At 47.1% G+C, this 11,748-nt stretch overlaps 1 protein-coding gene across 1 annotated transcript in view; it reads right to left on the bottom strand.

Moving 5' to 3' along the window:
- Positions 1-707: 707 nt before the first annotated feature.
- Positions 708-11,748, bottom strand: part of LOC136407651 (bcl-2-like protein 2) — a 24,875-nt gene continuing 13,834 nt past the window's right edge. The window contains exons 1-7 of the mRNA XM_066387919.1: positions 5,644-6,598; positions 5,189-5,303; positions 4,419-4,486; positions 3,282-3,388; positions 2,061-2,148; positions 1,827-1,978; positions 708-909 (exon numbers count right to left, since the gene is read on the bottom strand). Of these exons, the coding sequence (XP_066244016.1) occupies positions 870-909; positions 1,827-1,978; positions 2,061-2,148; positions 3,282-3,388; positions 4,419-4,486; positions 5,189-5,303; positions 5,644-5,997 (924 nt within the window). The 5' untranslated portion in view covers positions 5,998-6,598 and the 3' untranslated portion in view covers positions 708-869. Of the gene's footprint in view, positions 910-1,826; positions 1,979-2,060; positions 2,149-3,281; positions 3,389-4,418; positions 4,487-5,188; positions 5,304-5,643 lie in introns of the transcript that reaches the window.

The following is an 11,748-nucleotide window of genomic DNA, read 5'->3' as shown; positions in this document are numbered from 1 at the left end:
CCACCCACCCACTCCCGGAAATGAGCTAAAAAAAAAAATAAAACAAAAGCCACCTCCCACCTCCCTGTGCCCACTTCCTCCCATTCCCTCCAAATAAAAGGGGAAAAAAAGGCAAAGGAAAAAAAAACCTGAAAAACAAAAAAAGGCCCCAAACCCCCCAAAACAAGGTAGTGCATTTCCCCAGGGGAAAGGGAAATTTACACTGGAGCCGCTGGGAGCGGATTGGAGATCTTCCGGCTACAGAAACCTGCAAAGAAAGACACTCAAAACAGAAAAAGAAACACAAAAGGAAACAAAATAGATCACCAGGTAATCTGGAGGAACAGGGAGCCAGAAAAGAGGGGTGGGGGTGGGCGGTTGACCTGGCAGGACAGGAGCAGGCAGGAAGGTACTGTGAAAGTTAGGGAGAAGATGGAGGGAAGGTAACAAGCAGAAACAGTTTGGTGTCCTTCCAGAGCCCTGGGTAAAAAAAAAAAAAAAAAAAAAAAAAAAAAAACAAAAAACAAAAACAAAAACCCCTCCAACCATCCATACCCACCTACCCTTGAGCAGCCCCCAAGAGGGTGAAGTGGGACAGGGACACAGGGGGAGCAGCTTGCGCAGATGAGTTGAGTCCGTGGCGAATCCCCAGAGTGAATGAGCAGCCCCCTGCCCCACTCCCTGGGCCTTCCCCTACTCCCCAAAGCAGGTCCCTCCTCAGCAGTTAGTTATGGGATTCTCCCCCCTTCCACAGTATATCTTTTTTTTTTTTTTTTAATATTTTTTTCCATCAAGGTCATCTTCTGTTTTTCTTTTTTTTTTTTTTTAATTCTTTTTTTTTTCCTTCTTTCCTCTTTTTTTCCTCTCTCTCCTCCTAATACACACTTTTTTTAGTAAGGGGAATACCATGAAGTCGCTCTAGCCCGGCCCCTGGAAGAAAGAAGGAGAGTTAGGTGTTAACATGATCACTAGACAGTTCAGTACAAGCCCCTCCCCGTGGGCCCTTGCCCCAGTTACTGTGAAGGGAAGGGGGAAAGAAGTTTTCAAGTGTCCTAAAACTGAACCCACAATCCCAGAAACAGGGAAACAAATGGCAAATGGGAGGGGGGAAATTAATGAAATACTTCTCCAAACAGTGGCAAGAGAAGTGCAACTCAGAAAAAGGGGCAAGAAAAAAGAACTCATTGTGTATATAGTCTTTAATTTACCACAGCTCTTAAATCCTAGGCCCTCACCAACAGATCAGATCCTAGGCAAACACTATGAAAAGCTCAGGTCTATATACCTAACTTACCTATTTAAATGAAAAGAAACAGATGAGTAAAGCAAAACAACATGGGCACCAGACTACTATGCTCAGTGAGAAAATTAACCTTGCAAAAGACTGGCTCAGTTAAAAAGTATCTCCATACCCTCCCACATAGCTGTTGAGGAGCCCTGGTATCCTTCCAAGGGACATTCAATTGTCAACCCCTAGCTAACTCTGGGGAAAGTAGCAATGTCCAAGCAGTACTTTTGCTACTCTGAAGCCCTGTTCTTCCAGACCTTCTGTGTAAACACATTCACTGCTACCAACTCAAGGAAAATAAGATTGGGGGAAGAAGCATCTCTCAGAACAGAGCAGAGAGATTCCAGGCCTTATCACCAATTCCTGCTCCAGAAAAAGACGATGAGACTGGCCTCCTGGCCTGGCCTGCAACTACCTTCCTCACCCTGCACAGGCAGGAGACCAAGTCCCTGAAGACCAAAGGGAGGGTTCGGGAGGGCGGTTCCTCAGATCAGAAGAGAAGGAAGCATACAGGGCTCATGGGAAGCGGGGGGGAGAGGAGCAGCCCATCTATCCTGACCTGTAGACGCGACCCCGGGGCCTGCTGTTAAAACCACTGTAGAATCGAGATCGGGAACTGTTGTAGTTAGTAGTTCGGGCACGGTATCGGGCTCGTGGGAAACCCCGGTCTGTTGTGCTGATGCCTGGTCTGTTGGTTCGTTTTGGGATCACCTGAGTGAGGGATGTACAACAGAGAGTCTTAGTCAACCTGGAGAGTGCATAGAACCAAAACAGAAATAAGCATAGAGCTTACCTTGATTTGTCTTCCTCTAAATAGGGACTCATCTAAGGCAAGGGAAGTCCTCACTGACTCTTTGTCTGAGAACTCTATATATGCAAACCTGAAAAAAGTGCCACTTTAGCTATACGAAGATTGCAAATATTAGCTCACAAGTCAAATCCAACTTGCAGACATGTTTTGTTTAGGTACAATGTGTTCACATTTTAAATTACGGGTCAGTTAAAAAAAATGCTTTTTGGTAGTTTTTCTTTTTCTTATTGATTTAGGGGGAAAGAGGGAGGGAGGAACAGATAGATATCAGGTTGTTCTACTTATTTAAGCATTCATTGGTTGCTTTTTGTAAGTGTCCTGGCTGGGGAATGAACGTACAATCTTGGCGTATAGGGATGATACTCTAAGCAACTGTGCTCCCCAGCAATGGAGGTCAAGGTTTTTTAATGGGAAAAAAAAAAAGTTGGTGTTTTTTGTTTTGTTTTTTGGGGATAGGACAGACAGACAGGAAGGGAGAGGAGAACCATCAACTCATAGTTGTGGCACCTTAGTTGTTCACTGATTGCTTCCTCATATGTGCCTTGATTGGGGGGGGGGGGCCTCTAGCCAAGCCAATGACCCCTTGCTCAAGTCAAGCTAGCAACCCTGGGCTCAAGACAGTGACCTTGGGCTTCAGGCCAGCGACCATGTGGTCATGTCTATGACCCCACACTCAAGCTAGCAACCTCGGGGTTTCAAATCTGGGTCCTCAAGCGTCCCAGGCCAACACTCTATCCACTGCACCATCACCTGGTGTGGTTAATGGAAAATTTTAATCAAAAGTTCCAAGCACTCTTGGAAAATTATAAAACAGGGTATACAGGGCCGATTTCCATATAGCAGAACCAGCTAGGCCCAAGAAGAAGCTGCCCCTCCCTTTCTAGTTCACGATCCCATCCATATCTAGCCTTTTGCTTTGTTTTGTCTAATCTCTGAAGGCATTTATGTGTAAACCCGAATATGCACAGGTGAGCCAAAGTAGGTTTACAGTTGTATGTGAAAGTTCATTCTCGGATCATATATTTCCGCATGCAAACCACTGCAGATATACTTTTATTTACACCTGTATAACATTAACGTTAGCCTTATCTTAAAAGACTAAGACCACTTGTTTTAATAACATGTTAACTTATTAGTGCTCAATAGAAAATCATCTATTATTAAACTGTGATTAAAATGACCTCAACTTATTTCCATACTTACCCCTTGGGATGGCCACTAAATTTGTCACAGAGTATGGTAACGCGGTTGACTGAACCACAGCCATGAAAGTGTGCTTCCAGCTCTTCTGCTGTTGCACCATAGTCCACCTGTGGGGGTATGTGTGTGTGGGTACACTTCAAAAGTACTGGACAAACTCCCATCTCAACAGATACACTGCTTAGCCTTTGGGCTAGGCCATCCATGTACACTAAGGCACATCAAATCTGGTTCTCCAAAGAACTAATCTGTTTTCCTTTTTTTTTTTTTCTTCTGAAGCTGGAAACGGGGAGGCAGTCAGACAGACTCCGCATGCACCCGACCGGGATCCACCAGGCATGCCCACCAGGGGGCAATGCTCTGCTCATCTGGGGCGTTGCTCTGCTGCAACCAGAGCCACTCTAGCGCCTGAGCCATCTTTGCTCCAATGGAGCCTTGGCTGCGGGAGGGGAAGAGAGAGACAGAAAGGAAGGAGAGGGGGAGGGGTGGAGAAGCAGATGGGCGCTGCTCCTGTGTGCTCTGGCCGGGAATCAAACCTGGGACTCCAGCACGCCAGGCTGACGCTCTACCACTGAGCAAACCAGCCAGGACCTAATCTGTTTTCTTTCCAACCCCAGAAGAGGTATTTCCATCACCTTCTATACTTCCTCCCAATGCTCCCCCCACTCCCTAAATCCACCACCTTTTCTGTTTTTGCTTTTGTTTTGTATTTTTCTGAAGCTGGAAATGGGAAGGCAGTCAGACAGACTCCTGTATGCGCCTGACTGGGATCCACCTGGCACGCCCACCAGGGGGCGATGCTCTGCCGTGACCAGAGCCACTCTAGCGCCTGAGGCAGAGGCCATGGAGACATCCCCAGTGCCCCGGCCAACTTTGCTCCAATGGAGCCTCGCTGCGGGAGGGGAAGAGAGAGACAGAGAGGAAGGAGAGGGGGAGGGGTGGAGAAGCAGATGGGCGTTTCTCCTGTGTGCTCTGGCCCAGAATCGAACCTGGGACTTCCGCACACCAGGCCGATGCTCTACCACTGAGCCAACCAGCCAGGGCCCACCACCACCTTTTCTGGAGATGTTATTTTCAAAACTTTTAAATAACTTCCCAATAAGAGCTCCCACCAACCCCAATCTGGGCCCTAGTACATACATTGCCAACATAGATGGAACGGGCATCAGCCTCCATCTTCTCCTCAATAGACATGATCACTGGACCAGCTTTGGGGGAAAATGAAATTAGAAAAAGAAAAAACATTTGTTTTCCACTTGATCAATATGTGCTGCACCATCACCACCACTGGTGAACACAAAAAATTTGGTCTTTGCTATACCCATTACCTAAAATAGTGCCTAGCACACAATAGTTGCTCACTAAATATAAGACAAATTAAGAGATTAATATAATCTTTTTAAGAAAAATCAAAGAAAACAATACAAGAATCCCTTCCCATTCCCAAATCAATTTCGTACTGAATAGCTTTGGCTGAAATGATTTGAAAAGTGAACCAAATTAAGTGGGCTGAGACTTGACATTTCTAGATTAAAGGGGAAAACCCTGCAGCTAAGTAGTTTCTCTCAGGACTCCTAACTAAAGGGTCTCCTGTTTAAGAAAAAACTATTAGACTTGAAGGTCAAATGCCAGCTGGCAACGTCCCCAAAGGACACAGACAGACTAAGAACAAAGAAAAATAAATTTGTAACAGAGACAAAAAGAGCCACCAAGACTACCATAACCGAAACATAGCTTCTGTCTCACTAAGATTAGAGGAATACACAGTGGACTATGACCGCAGCACCTGACCAGTAATTGTTCAGACAAGCAGCTTCTGGGTCCGGAGCATCTAATCCCAGGTAACCCGTACTCCCACGGCCCTTCCGATCCGACGACCCCGGCTCCGCGTGCAACCGCCAATTACTCACCATTGCCTGGAGGTGGACTCATATTCATCTGCTTCTCTACCTCGTTCTGTAGCTCCTTTAGCTTCTCAGCTTCTTCCTCCATCTCCCTGACTCGAGCTTTGATCGCTTCCAGCTCCTACAATAAGTAGGAGCGGTATGAAGAGCTTGAAAGGAACCAACGCAAGGGCTCTGCCCTGCTCTCCCACCACGCGCGGCCCCCGCCATGCTCGGCCACTTCCGCCAGCCTACTCGAGGACCTCTGTAAGAAATGCAAGCTACCTTTTGAAGAACACTAGACACCCATGACGCCCGAATCAACCCGGCTGGGCCTCCTCTGGCGGTCAAGAATCCGGCCCGGCCCCAGCCACGTTATTCCCCGCCCACCCGCACCCCCCGCCTGCCTCCCGCTCGCCTGAGCTCGGGCCTCCCGTGACCCGGCCGGTCGCCGACCAGCTCGTTCAGCCTCCTTCCCTTACCGGGTCTTCAATGGCGCCGTCCCCCGGGTCACCCTCGACCAGTCCCGGCTCCTCCTCCTCCTCCTGGCTCCCGGGGACTCCCGAGCCAGGCCCAGGGCCCGGAGCTCCCGGTGGGGCGCGGGGCCGGGGCGGCTCCTCTTCAGGCTCAGGCTCCGGCTCGGGCTCCAGCAGCAACTCCTCAGGCTCCAGTTCCTCAGACTCCAGGCCGTTCCCGTAGTCCCCTGCGCCCCCCGGGGCCCCCTCCCCGGCCTCCCCACCGGCCCCGGGCACAAGATGGCGCCGCCGCCCCGGCCCGGAGCCCCGACCGCCCGCAGCCCCCGCTGCCGCTGCCGCCGCCGCCGCCGCCGCCGCCATCGCCGTTCAGACTGGGGCCTGCCGCCCAGCGATTGGAGAGCTACGCAAGCCACGCCGACGACTCATTAGTCAAGCAGCCCGCCCGTCACAACGAGCTAGGAGTCCATTGGAGAATATTACTTGGCAATCAAGTAAGACCCCCGCCTCCAAGGCGGGTATTGCGACAAATTCTCAAATCCCGGTAGGTGAAATCGGTCTGTCAATCAACCACGTCCCACCTTTAATCAAGTCCTTAGGTAACAATACCGCCACGCTGTGACGACATTCCTGCTTCTCCGGCCTATGGGCGGGTCCTCGAAGTATATGACGCCCGGGACTGGTCGCTGGCTAGGTGGAAAGGACCAATCCGATTGCCTCGCCGCAGTGGCCCAGTCTCAGATGTCGATTGGTTCGTGAAGGTATCACCTGTTTTGTGACAGGCGAACCTTGCCCCGAATGGCCTGCCGGGCTAACAGTAAGGGAAAACCAAGGTCACATGACTAGTCTTAAGGTAGCCGCCATCTTGATAGTACTGATTATCTACTAGTGAGCTGTTCTTAGAAGGTAGAAGCCGGAAACATTGTGGCGGTTTCTGGAAACCGGTCTCTGACCAGAAAAGCACTGGTAGGTGGGATGTTGGTGGAAATGGAGGGTTCTCAATGGAGCTCCTCAGAAGGAGCTTTTACCATTCAAGATACCGGTACTACTATCCACCAGGTTTCCCAAACCCGAAAGCATGGAGGCATCCTCATTCCAGAGCTACCAGACACGAGTGCTGTCCGTTCTGTCTTCCTGCACAGGCATATTTTATCCAAGCCCTCTGCGCGTGCCCCAATTCCAGCCTGTTCCTTCTGCTTGGACTGTTGGCTACAGCCCCCTAGGGAGCCTCTCAGCTTCCAGTGTCACCCCTCCAATCGGCACCACTCCTAGACTGAGTTGGCTCCCCCTTGCTGTCCAGGTAGTCTCAAAACTCCTTATCGTGGCTTAGAGACCCCAAGTCTAGGCTACTTCACAAATGTTATTACCACACTCCTCCTTGCAGTGGGTGCACGGCACCCTTCGGTGCCTCTGTACATGCAGTCCCTCTTCAACAAGACCATGGCAAAACCCCAACATCACTTTTCCTGAGAAGCACCCCCTCACACACCCCCGCTCTCAAGACAAGCGGACCTACTTCACTGTGTCCTTAATCATTTTGTGCTGCCTTTCTTAGGTTCTGAGAGCTTGGAGATTAAAGGCTGGATCCTATTTATTTATATTTGCATCCCCACTGGGGGCAATATACCCAGTGTCCAGTAATGTTTTCTGACTGAAGAATGCATTAACTGGGGACCTGGGGACCACCCTTCACCTTCAGTGGTTCCCAGCCCCAAAATCATCCTTCATATCCCAGAGGAATTTCTGCGGTCAAGTTGCCACCACACTGTTGGTCTCTGAGATACCAATGAGACCTCGTCCTGGAATGCAGGGTTACCATATTTTAGTAGTGATCCTATGCATTTATTAAAAAGAAAGAAACGGCGGTGCTAAGTTTGCAAGAGGAATGTTTGTGGCTAGACCAATCTCTGGTTTGAGAGCCAGATGAACAAATTTAAACAATCCCAACAGGATGTTCATGTCTGGAGCAGGGGGATTTGGACTAGAGATCCCTATTTGCAAATCCAAAAGTCAAAAGCTCAGTATACCCCACTCTTATCCCCTCAACCTCATTTTTTTTTCTTCACAAATCCTTACCTCAGGAAGAGGGGAACTTGGAGCAGATTCACAGCTGCTTAAAATTTCACTGCTGGAAATTACTTCATCAGCCATCTCAGCTTCAGTGATCTGGGAGAACTAAGTTCTAAAGACAAGCTCTAAAAGACTGAGTTCACTGGAAGAAAAATATTTTCTACTGTACTTAACCTGATCAAGATTTGGATGATTTACTGGAACCTAGTTTATTTATTAAAAATTTTTTTAAATAGATTTTTTAGCGAGTGAGAGAGAGACAGGAAGAGAGAAAGATGAGAAGCATCAACTCACTTTAGTCATTCATTAATTGCTTCTCATACATGCCTTGATGGGGGGTGGGGCACTCCAGCAAAACCAGTGGTGATTCTTTGCTCAAGCCAGCGACCTTGGGCTTCAAGCAAGTGACCATGGGATCATGTTTATGATCCCATGCTCAAACCAGTGACCCTGGGCTCAAGCTGGCGACCTTCGGGATCATATCCACTGGCCACCACCAGTCATACGATTGGGACCTAGTTTAATCTAAGCAAACCACTTAAGGGAAATGTGATTTTTTTTTAGATTCTTGAATCCTAATTTTGTTGAGCACTTGAATTTGTAACAGGCACTATTCTATTATTATCTCATTGCATTCTCATGACAACCCTGTGAAGTATTTCCAAAACCATAAACATTTTTAGGAATGAGGAAAAAGTGGAAATAACTTGCCCAAGTCATGGAACTAATTAGAAGTAAGCAGGGAATTCAATGCCAGCTTTCAAAGCTCAGATGATCAAAATTACTGTAAGGTCTGTTTTACAAAACAAGGATTAAAAAAAATAAAAAATAAAAAAAATAATAAAAAACAAGGATTACATTATGTAAGATGCTGAAATTGGGAAAAAAACTAAGTTCCAACAAAGATAAGTCCAAAAAAGATATTTATATAAAGAATGATTAAAACTAGGCCCTAGCCAGTTGGCTTAATGGATATAGCATTGGCCTGGTGTATGGACATCCCGGGTTTGACTCCCAGTGAAAGCACACAAGAGAAATGACCATGGCCCTGGTCAGTGGCTCAGTGGATAGAGCGTTGGCCCGCCATATGGACGTCCCAGGTTCAATTCCTGGTCAGGGCACACAGGAAAAGTGACCATCTGCTTCTCTCCCCTTCCTTCTCCCCCTTCTCTTCCTCTTCCCTTCCTGCAGCCAATGATTCAGTTGTTTCAAGTGTGGCCCCAGACACTGAGGATAGCTCTGTTGGAGTGTATCACCTCAGGCACTAAAAATAGCTTGGTACTGGAGCATCGGCCCATGATAAAGTTGCTGGGTGGCTCTTGGTCAGGGTGCATATGGGAGTCTGCCTCACTATCTCCGCTCCTCACATGTAAAAAAAAAAAAAAAAAAAGCGACCATCTGCTTCTCCCACCTCCCCCTCCTTTCCCTCTTCTTCTATTATAGCCAGGGGCTCGATTAGTTCAAGTGCTGGCTCTGGGCGCTGAGGATAACATAGCTCAGTTGATTCAAGCATCAGCCCCACACAAGGATTGATGAGTGGGTTCTGGTCAGGGTGCATGCAGGAGTTTGTCTATCTCCCTCCTCTCACTTAAAAAAAAAAAAAAAAGAATGATTAAAACTATATTTATTTATCAAAAGACAACTTAGTGCCCTGGTCAGTTGGCTTAGTGGTAGAGCGGGAGTCCTGGGTTCAATTTCCGGCCAGGGCACACAGGAGAAGCGCCCATCTGCTTCTCCACCCCTCCCCCTCTCCTTCCTCTTTGTCTCTCTCTTCCCCTCCTGCAGCCAAGGCTCCATTGGAGCAAAGTTGGCCCGGGCCCTGAGGATGGCTCCGTGGCCTCTGCCTCAGGCGCTAGAATGGCTCTGGATGCAACAGAGCGACACTCCAGATGGGCAGAGCATCACTCCCTGGTGGGCATGCCGGGTGGATCCTGGTCAGGCGCATGCGGGAGTCTGTCTGACTGCCTCCCCGTTTCCAACTTCAGAAAAATACAAAAAAAAAAAAAAAAAAAAAAAGACGACTTAGTAATTAAAACTAAAACAACTTGTGCATTGCAGGGGGGGGGGGGGGGGGCAAAGAACCAGGACAGTCTTTTCTTTGGCAGTATGTACCAAAAGCTTTTAAAATGTTGATATTCTTAACCCAATAGTCAAATTTCTTATATTCTAAAGAACTAATCTAAAAACTGGAAAAACATTTGAGAATAAAAATGTTCATCGGCCCTGGCCGGTTGGCTCAGCGGTAGAGCGTCGGCCTGGCGTGCGGGGGACCCGGGTTCGATTCCTGACCAGGGCACATAGGAGAAGCGCCCATTTGCTTCTCCACCCCTGTCCCCTCCTTCCTCTCTGTCTCTCTCTTCCCCTCCCTCAGCCAAGGCTCCATTGGAGCAAAGATGGCCCGGGCGCTGGGGATGGCTCCTTGGCCTCTGCCCCAGGTGCTAGAGTGGCTCTGGTCACGGCAGAGCGATGCCCCGGAGGGGCAGAGCATCGCCCCCTGGTGGGCAGAGCATCGCCCCTGGTGGGCGTGCCGGGTGGATTCCGGTCGGGCGCATGCGGGAGTCTGTCTGACTGTCTCTCCCCGTTTCCAGCTTCAGAAAAATACAAAAAAAATAGTAAAAAAAAAAAAAAAAAATTAAAAATGTTCATCAAAGTGAAAAAAAATGTAAACAACTTGAAAGTTCAAGTGGGCACTTTCAAGAAAATTATTGCACAAACATAGATGTAATTTTTTGTGGTTTTTATAAATGTAATTTGATATAGTCATTATGCTTTCAAAAAATTTTAATGATAAAGAAAAATGCTTGCAATATATGGTAATCAGAATTGGGATATACAACATTATATATACAGTATGATCTTAAAATATAAGCACAGATAGGAAAGAAATATGCCAAAACATTGTTTCTCTCTGTAGGATTATGATTAATCTTCATAATTTTCTGTTTTATGGTTTTTACACAATCTATTATTTTTATTTTAAAAATATTTTAAAAACCTCCAACTAATAAGCATGATTACTTTTACAAACACATTTAAAAAGGTATTTGAATGGTGACTTAAAAAGGTACTTCCCTGAGGCCTGACCTGTGGTGGCGCAGTGGAGAAAAGTGTCAACCTGGAGTGCTGAGACCACCGGATCAAAACTCTGGGATTGCCTGGTCAAGGCACATATGGGAGTTGATGCTTCCTGCTCCTCCCCCTCCTTCTCTCTCTCTCTCCTCTCTCTAAAATGAATAATTTTTTTTTAATAATTTTTTTTAAAAAAGGAACTTCCTTGTTAGGAGTTGGACTTCATTTTACTGATAGTTACCCATTGCCTATTATTGTGTGCTCAGTAAGTGGTAACTGATTGAATCATCTTCTGTAATAATCTGATTTAATATCTTGTCTGTTATTGGTGCACAGAGCACATGAAAAAGATGTTTCCCTGAGAATGAATTTTTTTAAATTAGTATGTAATGATACGAGATTCACCTAATTATGAGTATTTTCCTTCAGTAATAACCTATCACTAGAGAGCTGTGCAATTTTGGGAAAACTGAAACGCATATGCCCTAGAGGAAGGAAAAGTGTGTTAATAGATATGTGTGGTCCTGGTTGTTTGGCTCAGTGAGTAGAGCATCAGCCGAGCATGCAGACATCCTGGGTTCGATCCCTGGTCAGGGCACACAGGAGAAGTGACTATTTGCTTCTTTCCCCCTTTTCTACCCCTTCTCTCTTCCTCTCACAGTCAGTGGTTCAATTAGTTCAAGCTTCGGCCCTGGGCACTGAGGATAGCTCTTGGCATTGGCCCCAGAGGGGGATTGCCTGGTGGATCCCAGTTGGGGTGCGTGTGGGAGTCTTTCTCCCTTTTTCTCACTTAAAAAAAAAAAAAGAAGTTAATATTCAGTGCAGTTGAGAAAAAGAGAATTTAATCAGTAAAATGAATGAGAGCATCTCCAGGTTTGTCCAGAAGGAAAATGTTTTCTTACTAAATATAAATACTTGTCTTCTTGGTAGTTTCATTCCTGGTTTTGACTCCTGCTTTGAAATGTTTACTGGCTA

Source organism: Saccopteryx leptura, chromosome 6 (genome assembly GCF_036850995.1).
Source record: "Saccopteryx leptura isolate mSacLep1 chromosome 6, mSacLep1_pri_phased_curated, whole genome shotgun sequence".
Lineage (NCBI taxonomy): Eukaryota > Metazoa > Chordata > Mammalia > Chiroptera > Emballonuridae > Saccopteryx > Saccopteryx leptura.
The sequence above is the reverse complement of the archived record's forward strand: the minus strand, read 5'-3'. Positions and strand labels throughout refer to the sequence as shown.